The sequence below is a fragment of the Equus asinus genome, chromosome 8 (genome assembly GCF_041296235.1).
Source record: "Equus asinus isolate D_3611 breed Donkey chromosome 8, EquAss-T2T_v2, whole genome shotgun sequence".
Taxonomy (NCBI): domain Eukaryota; kingdom Metazoa; phylum Chordata; class Mammalia; order Perissodactyla; family Equidae; genus Equus; species Equus asinus.
The window spans coordinates 30,517,097-30,537,853 of record NC_091797.1 but is presented as its reverse complement, the minus strand read 5'-3'; the positions used below and the strand labels follow the sequence as shown (position 1 = coordinate 30,537,853).

Here is a 20,757-nt window from a genome sequence, read left to right as displayed (position 1 = left end):
AGGAAGGGAGACTTGGGGGAAGAGCGGACAAGGTGGAGGGGACCTGGATGAGCAGGAGGTGACCTCCATTTTTTCTGAGTCCGTTGTTTCTTTCCACCTCATGATCTGTTTCTCTACCATAGAAATCACAGACTACAGGGTTGATGGGGCTCTGCAAGTCCTCTGGCCCATCTTCCCTGCGGGCAGAAATGCCCCACTAAGAACCTGACAGGCAGCCGCCCAGCCCCCGCTTGCAGCGTTTCTGCAGGCCACATGAGTTGTTGGCTGGCCCAGCCTCCAGACCTCGGTTTCCTCTCTGTAAAACTGGCGGGAGTCAGGTTGGAAGAGATGCTCTCTGCAGTGTCTTTGGCTCAGAAATTCTGTGAGTCTGTGTCTTCCCAAGGCTTCTGTTTCCCAGGAGAAATGCTCCTAATTCTGTGAGTTCTTCTCTGTATCCCAGTTTCCAGTGAGCTCACAGTCCTGGTGACCCTCCTTTGGGGGACCCCTTGTTTCTCAGTGTCTTTCTTAAAGAACTAGACCCAAGACACTGGATGCGATCTAACTCATGCACCTTGCTCCAGACACCAAACACCATGCCCCTTTTGCATTGCAGCATCATCAGAGTCTCACCATGAGCTTGTGGTCAGTTGTATCCCCTCAGGCCCTTTTGATACTGACTATATAGCCTCACTCATCCTGTATTTATGCAGTTCACTTCTGATTGTCTTTGAAGGAGTCCCCCCCGTCCCCTTCAAATTCCACCTTAATATTTTTGGTTTGTTTTTCTAGCTTTTAAAATCTTTCCCAGTACTGCTTCTGTTGTCTGATGTATGAGCTACCCTTCTGTAGTAGTTTCCTGGGGCTGCTGTAACAAATTACCAAGAACTGGGTTGCTTAAAACAACAGAACTTTATCCTCTCACAGTTCAGGAGACTCCAAGTCCAAAACCAAGGTGTTGGCAGGGCTTTGCTCCCTCTGAAGCTCTAGGAGAATCCTTTCTTGCCTCTTGATAGCTTCTGATGGTTGCCAGCAGTCTTTGGCATTCCTTGACCTGTAGCTGCATCTGTCCAGTTTCTGCCTCCCCCTTCACATGGCCATCTTCCGTCTGTGTGTCTCTGTCTCCAAACCTCCCTCTCCATAGACACCAGTCATTGGATTTGGGGCCCACTCGAATCCAATATGAGCACATCCTAATATAGGTATATCTGCAAGGACCCTATTTCCAAGTAAGGTCACATTCAGAGGTTCCAAGTGGACATGAATTTTGGGGGTACTCTATTCAATCCAGTACACACCTTCTCAGCCTTATGATTGCTGTCTCATAGACTGTCTCACTTTCTCACTGGCTCTCCTCTTTTGGTGTCTCTGTCTCTCTGTCCCTTCCCCTTTATCCGCTGTGCTCACCCCACCATGCCAGGACAACAGCCGCCGGGTGGACAATGTGTTGAAGCTGTGGATCATAGAGGCCCGGGAGTTGCCCCCTAAGAAGCGGTACTACTGTGAGCTCTGCCTGGACGACATGCTGTATGCCCGCACCACCTCCAAGCCCCGCTCGGCCTCAGGGGACACCGTCTTCTGGGGCGAGCACTTTGAGTTTAACAACCTGCCAGCGGTCCGTGCCCTGCGGCTGCATCTCTACCGTGACTCAGACAAAAAGCGCAAGAAGGACAAGGCGGGCTATGTCGGCCTGGTGACTGTGCCCGTGGCCACCCTAGCTGGGCGCCACTTCACAGAGCAGTGGTACCCTGTAACCCTGCCAACAGGCAGCGGGGGCTCCGGGGGCATGGGGGGCTCAGGAGGGGGAGGGGGCTCAGGGGGTGGCTCAGGGGGCAAGGGCAAAGGAGGTTGCCCAGCTGTGCGGCTGAAAGCACGTTACCAGACAATGAGTATCCTGCCCATGGAGCTGTATAAGGAGTTTGCAGAGTATGTCACCAACCATTATCGGATGCTGTGTGCAGTATTGGAGCCTGCCCTGAATGTCAAGGGCAAGGAGGAGGTTGCCAGTGCACTGGTTCACATCCTGCAGAGTACGGGCAAGGCCAAGGTGAGTGCTGTGCCTTCAGGAAAAGGCGACCTGGGTGTGGGCACTTGCGTGAGGGGACAGTGAACATAGGGCACTTCTGTCTTCATGAGCTTGGGTTGTACAGAGGCTGACCCTTGGATTTTCCTTGGCCCCAGGACTTCCTTTCGGACATGGCCATGTCTGAGGTGGACCGGTTCATGGAACGGGAGCACCTTATATTCCGCGAGAACACGCTCGCCACTAAAGCCATAGAAGAGTACATGAGACTGATTGGTCAGAAATACCTCAAGGATGCCATTGGTAATGGCCCACCCTCAGGTCCTCTTCTTCGCAAACCTACCAGAGATCCACCCCAACCCTAAACCCGGCTAGTCCAGACCCCAGATCCACCTTCCTCAGCTTGATGCTTCCAAGCCCAGAGTCCCCGGACTCAGCCTCCAACCGCATGATTCCAAGATTCCCCCAACCCAGGCAGTCCCTGTCCCTGCCCTTGGAAAGTGTGACGATACCCGGTTTTGCCCCCACCCCGACTCCCCAGGGGAATTCATCCGTGCTCTGTATGAGTCTGAGGAGAACTGTGAGGTGGACCCCATCAAGTGCACGGCGTCCAGTCTGGCAGAGCACCAGGCCAACCTACGAATGTGCTGTGAGTTGGCCCTGTGCAAGGTGGTCAACTCCCATTGGTGAGACTGGGAGCGCTGGGTTGGGGGGCCGGGGTCGGGGGAGTCGTGTGTTCATCTGTTCATCCATCTGTCCATCCTCAAAGAGGATTGAGTACCAGTTATGGGCAAAGCATTGTGCTGGGTGCTGTAGAGCAGACAGAAGAATGAGGCCTCGTCCCTGCCCTCAAAGGGCCTCCACTAGAATGAGGGACAAATTAGATGTACAAAAAGCCACAGAACAGTTGTAGTATGTGTTAAATGTCAAGGGAGGGTCCTCCAATACAACATAAGGTCAGAAAAGGCAGAGCTTTGATTGTGATAAGCAGGGAAGTCTTTGTGGAGGAGGTGCCCCTGGGCTGGGCTGTGAAGACTGGGTCAGGTTCTGATACATGGATATGGTGGGCAAAGAAGACATTCCAGGAGAAGGCTGTGGGACACACACATGCATAGAGGTGAGAAGGCCTAGGAGCTTTCAGGGGACAGCAGTTAGAACAGGTTTAACAGAGCACATGGCTCAGAATGGAGAGTGGAGGGAGAGATGTCTGGACAGGAGGATTAGAATGGGAATCTGGAGGGCCTCAGCTGCCAGGTTCAGGAGTCTGAGTTCATTGGTAGGTCATGGGATGCCACTATGGTGCTGGTGCCAAGAGGTATCATGATTGAGAAGATTAATTCTTAAGTAGAGTGGGGGGTGGGGGTTGACGAGTTGGGAGAATGAAGTCCAGGCTAGTTGGAAGCTCTTGTTCATGGGTCAGGCATGGAAGTCAGATCCTGAATCAGGATGGTGACAGGAAAGTAGAGAAGCGGCTACTGTAAGGAGCCACTGAGGAAGAGCTTTTTCACCTGACTGCGGGAGCTGAGGTCATGAGGCTGGTGTGTAGGAGACCTGTGGCCTCAGTGACAGAACCAGGGAAGTCAGGAGGAGGAGCCAGTTGGAGGTGTGGGGGCGATGGTGAGCTCCGCCTTACTCCAGTCAGAGTTTCCGGTGTTAATGGAACACTGAAGTGGAATGGGGAGGTGGGGAGAGTGAGCTCTGAGCCATTCCAAGGACTGGGGATCATGCCGGGGGCACCTCCATCCCCATTTCCCTGGAATCCAGAAGAGTTGGGGGGTCCGAGCTCCCTGTACCTCAAGTGACCCACCATCTCTCTCCCATCTCTGTCTCTCCCTGGTGTCTGTTTCTCTTCTCCTCCTCTCCTTGTCTCTCTCACACACCCTCCGTCTCTCTCCCGCGTGTCTCTCTCCCGTCCCCTTCTCTCCCCCTCCATTTCTCTCTCCCTAATCTGTCTGTTTCCTCTGCCATAGCCCTCTCCTTCCAGCAGCCTCCTGTCTTCCTGCAGTCCCTCCCTCCCTGTCTCTCTCACCTGTTTCTACACCCTCACCTCCTGCCACCCCCCTCAGCATGTTCCCTGGAAGCTGAGGGTCTCTGGGGCTCAGTCCCGGTCTCTCTCTTTCTTTCTCTCTCTCTCTGTCTCCCCACCCCTTCCCCCCAGCGTGTTCCCGAGGGAGCTGAAGGAGGTGTTTGCATCTTGGCGACTGCGCTGCGCAGAGCGGGGCCGGGAGGACATCGCTGACAGGCTGATCAGCGCCTCACTCTTCCTGCGCTTCCTCTGCCCAGCCATTATGTCGCCCAGTCTCTTTGGGCTCATGCAGGAGTACCCAGATGAGCAGACCTCACGAACCCTCACCCTCATCGCCAAGGTCATCCAGAACCTGGCCAACTTTTCCAAGTGAGGGAAGCTTCAGGGCTGGGGGTGGGCAGGAAGGGTCTCCTGAGTCCTCAGAGACCCTAAGACCGGGGTGGGTGTGAGGCCTTCTGCGTGTGTGACCTCTGCCTTCTGGATGCCTTGGCCAGGTTTACCTCAAAGGAGGACTTTCTGGGATTCATGAATGAGTTTCTGGAGCTGGAGTGGGGTTCCATGCAGCAGTTCCTGTACGAGATCTCCAACCTGGACACGCTGACCAACAGCAGCAGCTTTGAGGGTTACATCGACTTGGGCCGAGAGCTCTCCACACTGCATGCCTTGCTCTGGGAGGTGCTACCCCAGCTCAGCAAGGTCAGCAGATGCCCCTTTGCCCCATCCCCAGATGTCTCCAAAGGCTCCTGTGGCCTGAGGGACCACCCCCTCCATACATTTTTCTCCCTGCCCTGTCCTCCGACATATCACCACCACTCCCCCAGCTCAGACACCCTCCGCCTGCACTCTCTGAGGCCCTCTTAGAGCTGGTCACGTAGCCCCCAGGTAACAGCCTCACCCTTCCAGGAAGCCCTCCTGAAGCTGGGCCCGCTGCCCCGGCTCCTCAATGACATCAGCACAGCTCTGAGGAACCCCAACATCCAAAGGCAGCCAAGCCGCCAGAGCGAGCGGCCCCGGCCTCAGCCTGTGGTGCTGCGGGGTCCGTCAGCCGAGATGCAGGGCTACATGATGCGGGACCTCAACAGGTGAGCACCTGAGACCCCCACCCTTGTGCCCCAGAAACCCCTCCTTTTCTGTTCTGGATGCACTTCACTGGACATCATTCTAGGGCTTGAAAGAAAGGGAAAAACAGCAGGTTCTCAGAGAAAATGGTAAGGGGACAGGTACAGTCAGTGGTTAGGCTGAGAGTCCTTTAAAGCCAGAGGGAGCCCGAGGAGAAGTGTGGAGGCTCCTCCAGCTCCAGCTTGTTGTAAGCGTAGGGGTCTGGCTGTCCCAGAGCTGAGGTTCAGCCAGTGCATGCTGGATCAACAATGTGGTGTCAAAACATGCAAATATGTCTGTACTAGCTGGTAAATAGGCACCACCCCCAGCCTCCCACTAGAACCCCAGAGACCTTGCCATGATCCAGCACTAGAGAAGTAACACCAAGACCCTAGTGGGCCTCCCGAGCCACAGCATACGTTCCGATGCAACGGCGACGGGCCTCAGCTGCTGCTCACTGTTTGATGACCGCCCTGCTTGTTCCTCTGCCATCTCGCCCTCCATGATGCCATACCCATTCCACCATTCCCGCCTCCCCTTCCATTCGCCCATGTCTTCTGCCCACTGCTCTCCTTCTCTCTCTGTGCTCGCCCCTCTTTCCATCTCTCTCCAGCTCCATCGACCTTCAGTCCTTCATGGCTCGAGGCCTCAACAGGTGAGGGGCTCTCCCCTCCCCAGCCCTCCTCTCCTGTCTGCTCCCCCCTTCCACTCCAGTGGCCTTCACCTTCCTCGAACTCTCCTCTTCTCCTCCATGCACCCTCATCTCCTCCATATCTGCCCAGACCTGGCCCTCATCCCCCTCCTGCTGCCCACATCTCCCCTCCTCTAGGCCTCCCTCCCTTCCTGGCGGGGCCTTGTCCTTGCCTTCTGCCCACATGTCCCCTCCCATCCTCCCTGCCTGCCCTCTCCAGAGCTGCTGCCGCCAGCTCTCAGCCCTTCCCTGCAGGTCCCACTTTGCACCCCGAGGCCTGTGCCAGACCACAGCAGGCTGCATCACCAGCAGCCTTGGTCTTACCTCCTGCTTGTGTGCCCCCTTCCCTTCCCACAGCTCTATGGACATGGCTCGCCTCCCCTCCCCAACCAAGGAAAAGCCACCCCCACCGCCTCCTGGTGGGGGGAAAGACCTGTTCTATGTCAGCCGTCCGCCTCTGGCCCGCTCCTCGCCAGCATACTGCACGAGCAGCTCGGACATCACAGAGCCAGAGCAGAAGATGCTGAGTGTCAACAAGAGTGTCTCCATGCTGGATCTGCAGGGCGATGGGCCTGGCGGCCGCCTCAACAGCAGCAGTGTGTCCAATCTGGCGGCTGTTGGGGACCTGCTGCACTCGAGCCAGGCCTCCCTGACAGCGGCCCTGGGGCTGCGGCCTGCACCTGCTGGGCGCCTCTCCCAGGGGAGTGGCTCGTCCATCACTGCGGCTGGCATGCGCCTCAGCCAGATGGGCGTCACCACGGACGGTGTCCCTGCCCAGCAACTGCGCATCCCCCTCTCCTTCCAGAACCCTCTCTTCCATATGGCTGCTGATGGGCCAGGCCCCCCAGGAGGCCACGGAGCGGGTGCTGGCCACGGCCCACCTTCCTCCCATCACCACCATCACCACCACCACCACCACCGAGGTGGAGAGCCCCCAGGAGACACCTTCGCCCCATTCCATGGCTATAGCAAGAGTGAGGACCTCTCCTCAGGGGTCCCCAAGCCCCCCGCTGCTTCCATCCTTCACAGCCACAGCTACAGTGATGAGTTTGGACCCTCTGGCACTGACTTCACCCGTCGGCAGCTCTCACTCCAGGACAACCTGCAGCACATGCTGTCCCCTCCCCAGATCACCATTGGTCCCCAGAGGCCCGCCCCCTCAGGGCCTGGAGGTGGGAGTGGTGGTGGGGGCAGTGGTGGGGGTGGCGGGGGCCAGCCGCCTCCGTTGCAGAGGGGCAAGTCTCAGCAGTTGACAGTCAGCGCTGCCCAGAAACCCCGGCCATCCAGCGGGAATCTATTGCAGTCACCGGAGCCGAGTTACGGCCCTGCCCGTCCACGGCAACAGAGCCTCAGCAAGGAGGGCAGCATTGGGGGCAGCGGGGGCAGCGGTGGCGGAGGGGGTGGGGGGCTCAAGCCCTCCATCACCAAGCAGGTAGGTGAGGGTGGGAGGAAGGCCGGATGGGTGAAGAGCAGGGAGGGAAAGAAATGGGTTGGAGAAGTGGGGGTAGAATAGTCTGTGGTGTGAAGTTCCTCACAGTTTTCTCACCTCCTTTCATTCATTAAACAAATGTGTATAGAGTGCCCGCTCTGTGCCATGTGCTGTCTGGCACTGTGGATTCGGCAGTGAACAACAGACACAAATCCCTGCCCTCACGGAGCTCACGTTCAGAGGGGAGACATGATAAATAACGCACATAGCATTCCCGAGGTGACCAGTGCCAGAGCAGGGGAACAGGGTGGGGACTGTCAGCTCTTCTGGCAGTGCTCTCCCTCTCAGTGCACCCTGCCTTCTCCCACCTTCCCTCTCTCTGCCCCCACCTTGCCTCATCCCAGCACTCTCAGACGCCATCCACGCTGAACCCCACGATGCCAGCCTCCGAGCGGACGGTGGCCTGGGTCTCCAATATGCCTCACCTGTCAGCTGACATCGAGAGTGCCCACATTGAGCGGGAAGAGTACAAGCTGAAGGAGTACTCAAAGTCGATGGATGAGAGCCGGCTGGACAGGGTACGCTGGCCCCACCAGCCCCATGCCCACCTTGCCCTTTCCCCACTGGGGAGGCCTCTAGTCATTGCCAAGGGAGGCATCCAGGGTCAGGTAGTTATGATGGAAAGAAAAGACAAAGACCTGCTCCCCTCTCTTGAGAAGCCTTCAGTCTATTAGGGGAGACCAGATATAATCAGTCTGTTGAAAAGCCAATTTCAACTCTATTTTGTGGGTTATACACATCGTAGACCACGTGGGGAAAACATGTTCTATCTCAGGTTTACCTCCATGTTCTTCCTCAGGGAGAACGGAAGCCCTGGCTCTCAGGACTGCTCGGGAAAGGAAAGTTATTTTACCAGCAGTGTGAGCTGATAAATTGGGCAGGGGCAGAGGGGTTGCATTATGCTTAGCCAGTCACTGTCCCATGGGCATTGGTGACAGAGGGTCGGTGTTGGGATGTGGTATGTATTGACCCAGGTGTGGAAAGACCATCCAGACTCTCAGCTGGTGGTGGACCAGAGCAAAAGACAGCAAGAGTACTGGGGCACACACAGATAACTTAGCAGAAAGTTCCTTAGGGAAGCCGTTGCTCCCAGGACCCTGAAGAAGAGGGTGGCGGCAAGATTAGGTTATATGTGAAGAATGTAATGACTCCAGTTTGGGGGAGCAGAGAGGTTTCCTGGGGGAAGTGGTCTTTGAGCATAGGAAAATTTGGGGACTGATTAGATGGGTTTGGTCCAGCAAATTCCATGAGAATTAAGCCTTGATGCTCCAACGGAGCCATCGTAGGTAATGAATTAACATCCTTTATGTCTAGAATGGGGTTGGTTATGTATGTACCCTCTTTGGAGAATGAGAAAGGCCTCTCAGATCATTTATTCTGTTCTGTGCTTCAGATGAGGAGTCCTTGTTGAGGAAGGCTGTAGACTAGTACTGTCCAGTAGAACTTTCTGCAGTGATGGCAATGTTCTCTAATCTGCACTGACCAGTACGGTAGCCACTGGCCACATGTGGCTGGTACAATTAACTGAATTTTTAGTTTTATTTATTTATTTTGGTGAGGAAGATTGGCTCTGAGCTAACATCTGTTGTCAATCTTCCTTTTTTTTTCTCCTCAAAGCCCCAGTATATAGCTGTATATCCTAGCTGTAAGTCCTTCTAGTTCTTCTATGTGAGATGCTGCCATAGCATGACTTGATGAGCAGTGTGTAGGTCTGTGTCCAGGATCCAAACTGGTGAACCCCTGGCAGCCAAAGCGGAGCATGTGAACTTAACCACTATGCCACCAGGTCGGCCCCAGTTTTATTTAAATTTTAAGTAGCCATATTTAAGTAGCTAATGGCTACTGTGTTGGATTGGTTGGCACAGCTCTCAACTCGAGCTAACAGGGCAGATAAAATGAGTCTTCTGAGCCCTCCCAGCCCCCGTATTCAGGGTCGTTATCCACAGAGGGGCAGTGCTGGATTCTCAGCCTGGACTCACTTGAAGCCCAGATGCCGTGTCCCCAGGACAGAGCCTTTCCTCTCCCTAGCCAATGTCTTTTCCTCCTGGTCTCCCCAGTGTGCTCTGGGGCCTGGGTTGGGGCTGAGGAATCACCTTAGCTTTAATTTTGGGGTACAGTCACTCAAGGTGTGTCCGTGAGTCTCCCTAGGTTCCCGTGTGGGTCCTCATGTGTCCAGACACACAGGTGAGGACATGTATATACCTCTCGGGGTGTAGGGGTCTGTCACCTCGCTCCATCTTGAGGGAGCCTCAGCTCCATGGAAGGGCCTTCTCAAAAGCGAGCGTGTGTATGATCAACAGGCAGGGGACGGGCTGGAGAAGGCAGCTGGGATATCCCGCGCAAGGCAGTGGCTGTGCCTGGCAGGCAGGGAGGGAGGCTGGGTGGTGGGCTCAGGGCAAGGCGCCCCTCACAGTGCGGGGTCGTGTGCCCGGCGGGCAGGTGAAGGAGTACGAGGAGGAGATCCACTCACTGAAGGAGCGGCTGCACATGTCTAACCGGAAGCTGGAAGAGTATGAGCGGAGGCTGCTGTCCCAGGAAGAACAGACCAGTAAAATCCTGATGCAGTATCAGGCCCGGCTAGAGCAGAGCGAGAAGAGGCTGAGGCAGCAGCAGGTGGAGAAGGACTCGCAGATCAAGAGCATCATTGGCAGGTGAGGAGCGGCCCGGGGAGGGGTAGCAAGGGAGAACCTGAGGCTGAGGAGACCCAGGGAGCTCCCCCTCCAGCTGCCAGCCCCCAACTCAGGACGCCGTGAGGAAAACCCACCATCCTACTCCCACGGGTGCCACCGCTTACCCACCACCAGAAGGGAGAAACCTCTTGCTTAGTGCACTAAATGTCCATTTACCAACTCTGACCTCGCTCCTGATAGACTAACTTCTGAAGCCCTTGGAAAATGTGCCTGTTACTGTCCAGCCATCACTGTGTGTCTGCACCCAGCCTAGGCTGGGACTACCCACTGGTTATTCTCAACCCAGCCTGGGATGTTCCCCCAAACCTAGGCAGGGGTGCCTAGCCAGAGGAGCCCCTGACCATCCCCATCCTGGCCAGACCCTCCCTCTCCAGCCTTGGAAAGGTGTTCCGTTAGAAAATAAGTAACCCCTGTTTCATAAAGCCTGTGCATGCTTTCAATTGCTCTGCCAAGCAAGGGGGTCAGTTATCTTGAGGACTGGGCAGGACCCCGGGCCCCACTCCAACCAGAGCCAGCTCCATTTCGATCCAGTCTAAAAGTATTTTTGAGTACAATTAATTAGAAGAAAAAGGCTTGACTTGAAACTTTTTTTGAAAACGACTGCTCTCCTTGATATCCTTTATGAGAAATCACCTTGAGAATCTCTATCAAAGGCAGGGAGACGCTGGGAATGATAGTGATTGCAGAGATCCCTCTTGGGCGAGGTGTCAGGTCTTCAGCCACAGAAGGTCTGTGGGGGGGCACTGGCCTGAATGGAGGGTGGAGGGCCGGGGGGTCTGGGTGGTAGAGCTCTCTGAGGCCCAGAAAGCTGTCCTTAGCAGGGAGATGTGAGGGACCCTGAGAGGAAGGTGAGTAATGGAGTCTTTTGGGTGGAGAGGGACTGAGGGAGAGGGGAGAAGGATGCCCGAGGCTTTTCCAGAGAGGTGCAGGGGTTCCCTGAGATCAGAAGTTACATGGGCAGGTTCCGAGCCCGTGCCCGCCACTAACCCCACTGAAGCCCGTCCCTTCAGGCTGATGCTGGTGGAGGAGGAGCTGCGCCGGGACCACCCCGCCATGGCTGAGCCGCTGCCTGAACCCAAGAAGAGGCTGCTCGACGCTCAGGTGGAAATTACAATGTCATTTATCTTCTCCGTGTCCCATCCCCATCCATCCCACTGTCCTTCGTGCACTCACTGCACCAGCCAGCCCAGCCCCATCGCCATCTGTCTCTCCCACTGTCTTCCGTTTGTCCACTGGCTGCTCCTGGCAGCCCCTCAGTGACCCCATCTTCATCCCATCGTCTGTGCCTTTGTCACTCCTGGCAGCGTCAGCCCCACCCCCGTGCCTTCCCACCCTGTCTTTCCCACTCCTGTCTGCGTCTCAGGATCTCTTCCAGAACCTCAGTCTCTCTGCCCCTAGACCCTATCCAGTTCCCAGGTCCCCTGCCCCTTCTGTGCCTGCTCCTGTTCAAGTCGGAGTTCAGCTTCCTCTGAGCTCTTCTTGGGCCGGGAGGGCTGGAGGCTGCAGTTTGCTAGAACAGAGCACAGGGCAGTATGAGTTCTAGTTTCCCCAGGCTCTGGACGGTGCCCTGGGGAGTTGGGGTCCCCATCACCTCTGTTCTCCTGGCTCCCCAGTTTTCCTGACTCCTTGGCAGCTCCCGCAGAGCTTCCTGTTCCTGACTCTTCAGATCTTGAAGGCCTCCCCCGCAGGCTCTCCTTTCCCTCAGTGTTTAAGTCTAGCCTCCTTTGGTCTCTCTCCCTCTGGTCCTCACACCTGACTGGCTTTCCAGCTCTCTGCTGCCCTCCTTCTCTTCTCACCAGCCAGCTTTCAGGACCTCCCTCCTGTGCCCTTACCCCTTGCTGTCCCCAAATTCTGCTCACTTTCCCTCCCATGCTCCTCCTTCCTCTGCTCTGACCGCCAGGCTTCCCCACCACCACCACCAAGGCTCCTGACCCCATGACCCCACTCTCTCCCCCTGCAGCTCCTCATCAGGTAATTCTCCTGGTTCCGCTTTGACCACGGGCGGAGGACACAGGGGGAGGTGACTCCGGACCACTGCAGGTTGGTCATGAAGCCCACTCCCCTCCGACTCTCCAGAGCCTCTCCCCGCTCACTGCTGCCCTCCACACCCGACATCCTCCACAGACCCTACCGTCCTGACACCTCCCGCACAGACCCACCTCCCAAGGCACTGCCCCAAGAGAGCCCTTCCCGCTGCCTCCCCGCACTCTTAGTAATACCTTTCCAGCGCCAAGCACTCACCCCTAGACAGGCCCAGCCCCAGCGCATCCCCAGATCACACTCCCTTCCTACACGCCCTCCCCAGCCTCCTCCTGACTCAGTCCTCCTCCTCTACCTCTCCAGTGTATGTCTGTCACCCCCCATTTCACCAGAGCGTCCTTGGGGGTTGGGATGTTGGGGGTGGGGTTTGTTAAAGGGGTGGCGGTGATGATGGGTTGGGGGACCCTGGCTAGAGGGGCTGTGCTGACTGCAGCAGGTAGGTTGGGGGTTCCCTTCCTTCCCTAACCTTGGTTCTCTGCCCCTCCTCCTTCCACCCCCACCTGTTTCTCTTCCTCCTCCCTTACATCTATGAGGTAGAAGGCATCAGGGGCTCCTAGTCGGCCCCACTGGGTGGGAACTAAGAGTGGGTAGGTAACTCACGGAGACTTTGCAGGGCCCTGGAAGGAATGCTGTTCAGATGTTGGGACAGTAGGCAGGGTGAGTAAAGCAAGGAGCAAGAAAGGAGCCTTGACAGATGTTAGGACGTGGACTGGCCCATGTGGCGTGGGAGTTGGCAGTGGGGTGAGGCGTCTTCCTAAATAACATCATGGGCTCAGGAGCCATGTTGATTCCTAGGCAGAGATGCCAGGGACCGCATGTTAAATAATCTTTCTTCTTGTCAGAGCTCACATCCTGGGGTTGTGAATGCCACTCACTACCCCTCTCCCACCACCCAGTGGCCTTGCCGGACACATAATCCTACCTAAAAAGCCAGTAAATGGGAACCTGTCAGCCACCGACATCATTTCTGAGTTGCTTTATTTTCTGTGGGATTGATCTGCAGTGGGCAGTGGCTCCTCACACTGTAATTTTAACTCTGCCTGGCCAGCCTCTCTGTCAAAGTAGTTAGTGATCTGTAAACAGATGCTAAAAGGCACCAGGGGACCTCACCATTTAAAGGACTCCTGCAGTGACTTCTTTTGTAAAATGAATAATGGCACCCTAATTTATCTACTTTCTAAATTTGGGTCCATGGGGGTGTAGGGGGCATGCCTATGTGCTGTCACCAGCAGACAAGCAGAGGGAAGGGAATCTGAGGTTTCCTGTCCCTGCCCTCCTGCCACACTCAGGATCCCCCACCACACGCAGTTTCCTCTTTTGCTGACTTGTGGAGTGTGGGATATGCTCAGCAAGCTAAGAGGGCAGCTCTGCTTAAGACCGGGGTTTTGGTGACCTTCTGAGAGGTGGGCTCTGTGGTTGGGAAGGGAGAGCTGGTTTGGGAGCCTCTACTTGGAACATGTTTGTTTCCTTTAGAGCTATGGTCACACATAACTAGGTTGCCCAGGGCTAAATGCCCTGTGGCCCAGGAAATAAATTTGGACACTTTTTCTAAACCACTTTTAGGTACTGGTCCCTCTGCAACTCAGCCATTAATTTAAAAATTAATTTGGTACCTCTATTTTAAAAAGCCAAGTGAGCGACCAGAAGTGTAGTACAGATGGCTTTCTTCTCCTCTCCCAGCAGAGGAACAGAAGCCAGAGCTGAGGGCAGGAGCCAGGAGTTGGTCCAGGAGCGGTAGGGGGTGACAGAATAGGCCCAGGGGTGGGAGTAGGATCTGGTACCCCTGGCTCTCTAAGTGGGAGCCCAGGGAGAGGGACTGAAAGGAATGTGGGGGTGGAAAGGAATGAAGCGTTTCTGCTTCCTGGGGATGCAGAGATTGGGGCATGCTGTGTCTCTGCAGAAGCTCCTGGTCGTTTCTGCCTCTGCTGTTAGCATGAGGCAGCCCTCCCACAGTATTTGTACCTTCCCACATCACCTCCCTGAATCCCCTTCCTTTCCCCCCCCAGTACAGTTAAACCTCTCTAATTTGGAATGTTATATTTGAGAAGATGGCCACTCTGAATAAGTGACAAAAGTGAATGACAGTGTCTATTTAATGAAATGCATGTCTTCAAAATATATACAGTAAGTAGAACTCGATGAACAAGGCTTTTCCACTCGAGGCCCTCAGGGAGCATGCGTTAATGAACAGATAGGATTGAAAAGTCTGTTTTCTAGTACAGCTTAACTATTCCCTCCCACAGGCATATTTCCACTATTAATTTGCTTAGCACACCCTTTCTTCATAGATAAAGGAAAACTCAAGCCCAGTTTTTGTTCAAATTATGAAAAAATTCCAAATCCACGGGGGTTTGGATTAATGAGGTTTTGCTGTACTGCCTCCCCTTGTTCCCTCAACACAAAGCTCCTACCTTGGATTGGAGGTGGGCTGAGAGGGGTTCCAAGAGGAGGGTGGGCTGGGCAGGGCAAAATAACAAGGGTGAGGTTGGGGGTGAGGTGGGAACTTGCTTCTTTTGAACTGGTTTCCTGGTGTGAGTGACTCCCTGGGTTGAAGGAAGGCCCCTGTTAGGAGTCTGGGGTGAGATTCTCCTCTCTCTGATCCCAGAAGATGTAACTTCTACTGCAGGTGAGAGATACAAGAGGAGGATGGGGGAGGGGTGCTTCCGGGGAAGTGGGTGGACATGGTTTATGGAGGGGGCTGGTTATGGGGGAGGCCACTGCTAGGGGACTGGCACCCAGGCCCCCGCGAAGCGTCTCAATAAGTCCGCGCTCTCCTCTTTGGTGTCTTGCAGGAGAGGCAGCTTCCCCCCTTGGGTCCAACAAACCCGCGTGTGACGCTGGCCCCACCTTGGAACGGCCTGGCCCCCCCAGCCCCGCCCCCCCCACCCCGGCTGCAGATCACCGAGAACGGCGAGTTCCGAAACACCGCAGACCACTAGCCCACCCAGCATCACAGACCTTCTTCTCCCTCCCCATGCACCCCACCCTGGAACAGCACCAACCACCAGGACTGGACGTCGCCGAGGGACAGCGGGATTGCCTCCCTAAATGCCTCCTTGGGGGGCACCAATCCCCCACCCCCACTGCACCATTTCCAGGAGGGAGAGTGGGGACCCTTAGCTGCCCCCTTTTCCTTCCTGTTGGGGTGCTGCCCCCTGTGACCCCCAGGGACCCTTGCCCCAGGACACCACCTACCCCACACAGACCCCTTCACTCCGGGGTGCTATCCCCATCCTCTGCCTCATCGTTCCCCTGAGCACTGGGGGACAGACCCTCGCCCCCACCCTGGGGGTGCGGCACCTCCAAACTTTCAACTTCAGGGTGATTTTTTAGCAGTAACCAGAGCTGACAATCTAACTCCCCTCCACCGCCCCATTTTGGCCTCCCCTGTCCCCCTTGTTATGGGGAGGGGACCCCGGGTGAGGGGGCCCTATTACCCCTTGATTTCTCAGGAGCGTCTGGGGGGGCTCAGCACGCACAAACTCCTTCTCCTCCTACCACTCTTAAATTTACTCCCTCCCCACCCAGAACCCAGATGGGGTGGAGGGGCCACCGGGGCAGGGAGGGGGCGGCAAGGGGGGAATGGGAGTTGTCTCCCCTTCCTCCCACACCTGATCTGCTCTTGGCTGGTCCCAGAGCGGGGTGAGGGGGCTTATGCCCCCCCCTCCCCCAGTGTGTTGGGTGGGGTGGAATTGAGGTTAGGGTGAAGGGTTAGGGTTTAGGAGGGTGTGTATGTTGGGGAGGACAGACTAGTTGATCTGCCCTACCCTAACACATACAGTCCCCCCTGCCCCTCCCCTCTCTCTTCTTGGTCTCTACTCCCAGGGGGAGGGGGGAACTTACTCTAGGAAAAGCCATGTCTCTCTCCCCCAGGGTGGGGGGACCTGTGTTGGGGGGGGGGTGTTGGGGGCCCCCTTCCATGACTCTGTCCCCCCGGGGGGAGGCAGGACAGGGCTGGGCTTCCCTCTCATCCTCCTCCCCTCCCCAATCTCCCTCCACCTCCCTCCTTCCCTCCCGCCAGCTCCACAATTTTTCGGTGTTTCTCTGTATATAGCTCTCTGGCGGGATAGGGGAGGTAGGATGGATGGGGTTTGGGGTGGGTAGGTCATGGGAGGGGTGAAGCCCCTCCTTGGCACCCCCTCTTCCCTGACTGCTGTCCCCTACCCAGCCTTGCCCCCTCATCCCTTCTTGCGTTTGGTATTGAGACTCTGTTCCCAGACTCCACCCTTCTTTCTTTTGTATGGACAGTTCCCCTTCAGTCCCATTCCCCTACACACATACACCCAGCCGGGGCCAAGTTTATACTTATATAAAAGTTGTAAATATGTGATATTTTATCCCTGTGCCCTTTCCTTGCTTTCCCAACCCCAGACCCTACCCCTGAGCCCCCCCCCCCTTCTTTGGCTGTTGTAATTATCTGGGATTTGTACTGTACATATCCGGGGTGTGTGTGTGGGGGCTGGGGGCAACCCCTCTGTACAGAGCTTCCTGGCCCCCTCCCCTCCATGCTTCCCTCTCCCCCACCCCCCTAAGGGTAGGGAGATGCTCTTCCTACCTGTTTTATTTTGTTTTCTCGTTCTCCCTCCCCACCCCACCCCACTCCCAGCCTTCTCTATCCCCCCTCACTGTCCCTTTTTCTCCACTCCCAGCCCCATTTCCTTTTTTTCTGGAGTGTGTGGTGAAACAGAAAAATCATGTTTAATAAACGGAGATTGTTCTTTTATCGCTGTGCTGACTTTCCTAGGCTGGGATCTCCAGGGAGACCAGCAGGGTGATAGGATCTGCCTTTTGAGAGGAGGCTGACAGCCTGGGAGAAACTATATCCCTGCGTGATGCCATAGTCTCCCCCTAGAATCTCTCTCCCCGACCCAGTCAGGAGATTCACTCCGTTTTTGACCAGGGGTTTTGCAGTGGCCAAACGTACCCAGTCTAGCTCTTCCCTCACCACTGCTCCACTTAACCCGAGGGAGAAAAGAGTCAAGAAGCAAGCACCAGCATCTGATAAAAGATTCCAAGTATATTTATATGTATCTCAACAACAAAAGAAATTACCTAGAAATAGGGTTGGTTTAATTGCTGGTTAAAATGCTCCCGTGCGGAATGGAGGAAAGAACCTGGTTCCAGTCGCAGGCCGACCACTCGCCAGCCTCGGTGTCCCCCGAGGAAACAAGATGGCAACACCTACCTCGCGGGGCGGGGGGAGGACACAGGGTGCTGTGGACAACGCCTAGCCCACACAGCAGGTGCCCACTTAATCTCGTCCTTTCGGCACCTACCGGGGGACTGGCGCTACGTTTACTCGCCGCGGTGACTCCCGCGTCACTGACTCCGTCCGGGCTGCGCTCTCCAGAGCCGCCCTCCCCACTCCCGCAGGGACGGCCACCCCACGCGGCGCCGCGGGGGCCCGCGGCCTCTTGCCAGCACCGCCCCCTCACCCGCGCAGCCAATCAACACGAGGCTTGTAGGCCGCCGCCCTCCGATTGGCTGCGGCCCTGGCCCCGCCCACCGCGCCCGGCGTCGGCGTCCGGCGAGGAGGCGGCGGCTTCCGGCCCAGGACAGCGCGGCAGCTGTGGAGGCGTTCTGGGTCTGCCGGGTGAGTACTGGCGGGGTCGTGGCAGCGGGGTGGGTCGGTCAGGGCCGGCGAGCTCAGGCTCGTGGCTGAAGCGCTTCGTCCTCCGCGGTCCTGGAAGTGAAACCCCGGTTGGTGTCTTGTGGGCAGTTTTTGTTTTCTCGGTGGAGGAGTGCGCGGGACCGATCGGCAGAAACCACCGCTGGCCGAATAGTTTCCGCGTGTCGGGGGGTGGGGGAGGCGGGTGGAGTGCGAGGCGACCTGGTCCCTCTTAGCCGGAGCTTCTGTGACCCCATCTGTTTCCTCCGCAGCCTTCATCCCTCCGCAGCCTTCAGTCTGCCCCGGCCCCTCGTCTCCTGTGCTCGATCCTCCGGAGGCTCTTTCCGAGGAGGCCATGGATACCTCGACGCCCTTGCCTCCCGTAGCCCCCTCCCCGAACTTCAGCCCAGCCCCACGGACGATCCAGATCGAGTTTCCTCAGCACAGCTCGTTGCTGCTGGAAGCCCTGAACCGCCACAGGCTCGAGGGAAAGTTCTGCGACGTGTCCCTCCTGGTGCAGGGCCGGGAACTTAGGGCTCACAAAGCCGTGTTGGCCGCGGCCTCTCCTTACTTCCATGACAAACTGCTTCTGAGGGACGCGCCACGGCTCACTCTGCCCAGCGTCATTGAAGCGGATGCTTTCGAGGGGCTGCTCCAGCTCATTTATTCAGGGCGCCTCCGCCTGCCGCTGGATGCTCTCCCTGCTCACCTCCTTGTGGCCAGTGGGCTCCAGATGTGGCAAGTAGTAGATCAGTGCTCAGAGATTCTTAGAGACCTAGAAACCTCAGGTGGCGGACTTTCAACCCCTGGATCGACGGCTTGCCACACGCTTCTTTCCACCACATCCTCTCCAGGAGGCTGGTGCATAAGCTCTTCCTCTTTCCAGACCGAGGTGCAGTCGTCCACTTCTACACAGAGTCTTGTTGGAGGAGAGGGGAGTGAACTGGAAGATGTGTTACAGATTCAAATTGAGGAAGAGGAGGAGGAGGACCAGGGGTCAGCAGCACCCTCTCAGACTCCTCAATCTCAGAGAGCGTCAGGGGATTTTCCTCGCCCTCATGGATCCCAGCCACTGCCCGTGTCCTCTACTCCCCGCAGGCTTCCAGAGGGGGAGAGTGCACCACTTGAGCCTCCTGCCCCTCAGACTGCACGGCCTCTCAAAGTCTTCTACATTAAGCAGGAACCCTTTGAGCCTAAGGAGGAGAAATCAGGAGGTGGAACTCAGTCTGGAGCAGCAGAGGAGGAGACCAAAGTGTTTGCTGGAGGGGGCTCAGAGGGGAATGGAGAGCTAGCGTTCTTGCTGCCGTCAGCAGCAGGGGCAGCATCTGGAGGAGCGGGCTCGTCAGGGAAACCAGTGGATCTTCACGGGAATGAAATCGTGTCAGGAAGTGGGGGACCTGGAGGAGCAGGGCAGGCTGTGCACGGGCCTGTGAAGCTTGGAGGGGCACCCCCTGCCGATGGGAAACGCTTTGGTTGCTTGTGTGGGAAGCGGTTTGCAGTGAAGCCGAAGCGTGACCGGCACATCATGCTGACCTTCAGCCTTCGACCCTTTGGCTGTGGCATCTGCAACAAGCGCTTCAAGCTGAAGCACCATCTGACAGAGCATATGAAGACCCATGCAGGAGCCCTGCATGCCTGTCCCCACTGTGGCCGTCAGTTCCGAGTCCATGCCTATTTCCTTCGCCACCAGGACCTGTGTAAGGGCCAGGGCTGGGCCACTGCTCACTGGACTTACGAATGACTGCGGAAGCCAAATACTAACTTCCAGTCCGAGAGCGCCACTGCTGCTGACGGAGTCTTACCCTCACTCCCACACACCTCCATGCTGGATCTTGTAATCAGGCCAAGAGAATAGATACGTTGTAGACCTCCTTTTCTTGGGTGTGGGCCTCAACCTCACAGATCTGGAAATTCAGATTTCTCGTCTCACCCAAGGTTTTTACTAATAATCCTACAGGAAAGTGGTTTATAGGTATATGTAAATTGATCACTTGCCCATAATAGACTTTCTTTTCATACAGGAAACCTGATTTCAGGTTAGAAGTTTATTTGATGAGAGAAGAGTTAGAAGAAAAAGACATGATCATTAGTGTTTGATTCAGTGTCCACGAGGAGGTCAAGGAGCTGGTCTCCATCTCGAGATACGTTTGACTCAGAGTTTGAGTAATTTAGAGACCAAGCTCTAAGGTTGCCTCCCCCTCATCACTGCTGAGATGATGCGAACAGAGTTCTCTTTATGTACTTTCTTTTGTTATATCTTTCCAGACACCCCTCAGATCATAACTTGCTTTCTTACAGTAGGTACCTTCCCAGCACCTGTATTTTTTATGTTGTAGTTGAGCACGTTAACAAATCAAGCATTCCACGTGTCATTCCGAGCGCCCTCCTGAGTAGAGTGTGTGCCCTCGGCAGCCGGTGCCTCTTGTCTACTTTTGACCACCAGTCATCACTCATGTGTTGATCATAGTGATTGGAATGTGACCAGTGCACTCAGGAGATGACAACTGACCTGAAATGCTCTCAGGGCAACACCACTGCTCTGAACAAGTGGCCTTGGTCACAGGGACTCAGGGCTGAGATGGGGCATGCTGAAGGGTGGAGAGTAACTGTGCAGTGGGACAACACCCCCTCCCTCTCCCCGCACCCACACAGGACAGCCCCTTGGTTGAGAGGTAGAAGGGTAGATATTGGGATGGGGAGTTTGTCACAGGTTACTTAATTTCTTCAAATAAACTTTGTCCTGAAACCCAAGCTGACAGTGGACTGAGGAGTAATTTATGTGGGAGAGACAACCTGAGAACAGAATTGCAAAGACTTGGATGCGATCTGTATGCAGCTGGGCCATGTTGATGGGGGGAGAGTGGGATAGTTTCACACCATGCAGAGAACACTGTCCCGGACTTCAGTGGGCCGGATTCTAGGCCCTGACCTGCCAGTGAGTAACCTCTGGTGTGTTACCTTATCTTTCAGAATCAGCTGTCACTTTTTGTGTGTATGTGTTGGAGGGGGAAGGTGATAGGTACCTTTAACTGGTTCTCTGTCTTTTTTTTTAAAGGGATTGGTTCCGCTGACCTTTACCTGTAATACTCCCTGGCTTCGTGTATTATGTGTAACGT

At 55.9% G+C, this 20,757-nt stretch overlaps 2 protein-coding genes across 17 annotated transcripts in view; both read left to right on the top strand.

Moving 5' to 3' along the window:
- Positions 1-16,363, top strand: part of SYNGAP1 (synaptic Ras GTPase activating protein 1) — a 33,252-nt gene extending 16,889 nt beyond the window's left edge. For 6 of the 16 annotated variants that reach the window (XM_070515091.1, XM_044776397.2, XM_070515096.1 and 3 more), the window contains 12 exons: positions 1,397-2,023; positions 2,158-2,302; positions 2,541-2,685; positions 4,158-4,394; positions 4,520-4,721; positions 4,929-5,107; positions 5,737-5,778; positions 6,172-7,246; positions 7,648-7,821; positions 9,743-9,954; positions 11,004-11,094; positions 14,826-16,363. In XM_070515091.1, the coding sequence (XP_070371192.1) occupies positions 1,397-2,023; positions 2,158-2,302; positions 2,541-2,685; positions 4,158-4,394; positions 4,520-4,721; positions 4,929-5,107; positions 5,737-5,778; positions 6,172-7,246; positions 7,648-7,821; positions 9,743-9,954; positions 11,004-11,094; positions 14,826-14,972 (3,276 nt within the window). In that variant the 3' untranslated portion in view covers positions 14,973-16,363. Of the gene's footprint in view, positions 1-1,396; positions 2,024-2,157; positions 2,303-2,540; positions 2,686-4,157; positions 4,395-4,519; positions 4,722-4,928; positions 5,108-5,736; positions 5,779-6,171; positions 7,247-7,647; positions 7,822-9,742; positions 9,955-10,990; positions 11,095-11,953; positions 12,034-14,039; positions 14,158-14,825 lie in introns of all 16 variants that reach the window. The other 10 variants (XR_006531842.2, XR_006531845.2, XR_006531843.2 and 7 more) reach the window with 10 other exon arrangements.
- A 1,150-nt stretch (positions 16,364-17,513) lies between these two features.
- Positions 17,514-20,397, top strand: ZBTB9 (zinc finger and BTB domain containing 9). The gene is made up of 2 exons (XM_014846304.3): positions 17,514-17,626; positions 17,914-20,397. Exon 2 carries the CDS (start codon positions 17,997-17,999, stop codon positions 19,380-19,382), a length of 1,386 nt encoding a protein of 461 aa, XP_014701790.1. The 5' UTR covers positions 17,514-17,626; positions 17,914-17,996; the 3' UTR covers positions 19,383-20,397.
- The last annotated feature ends 360 nt before the right edge of the window (positions 20,398-20,757 follow it).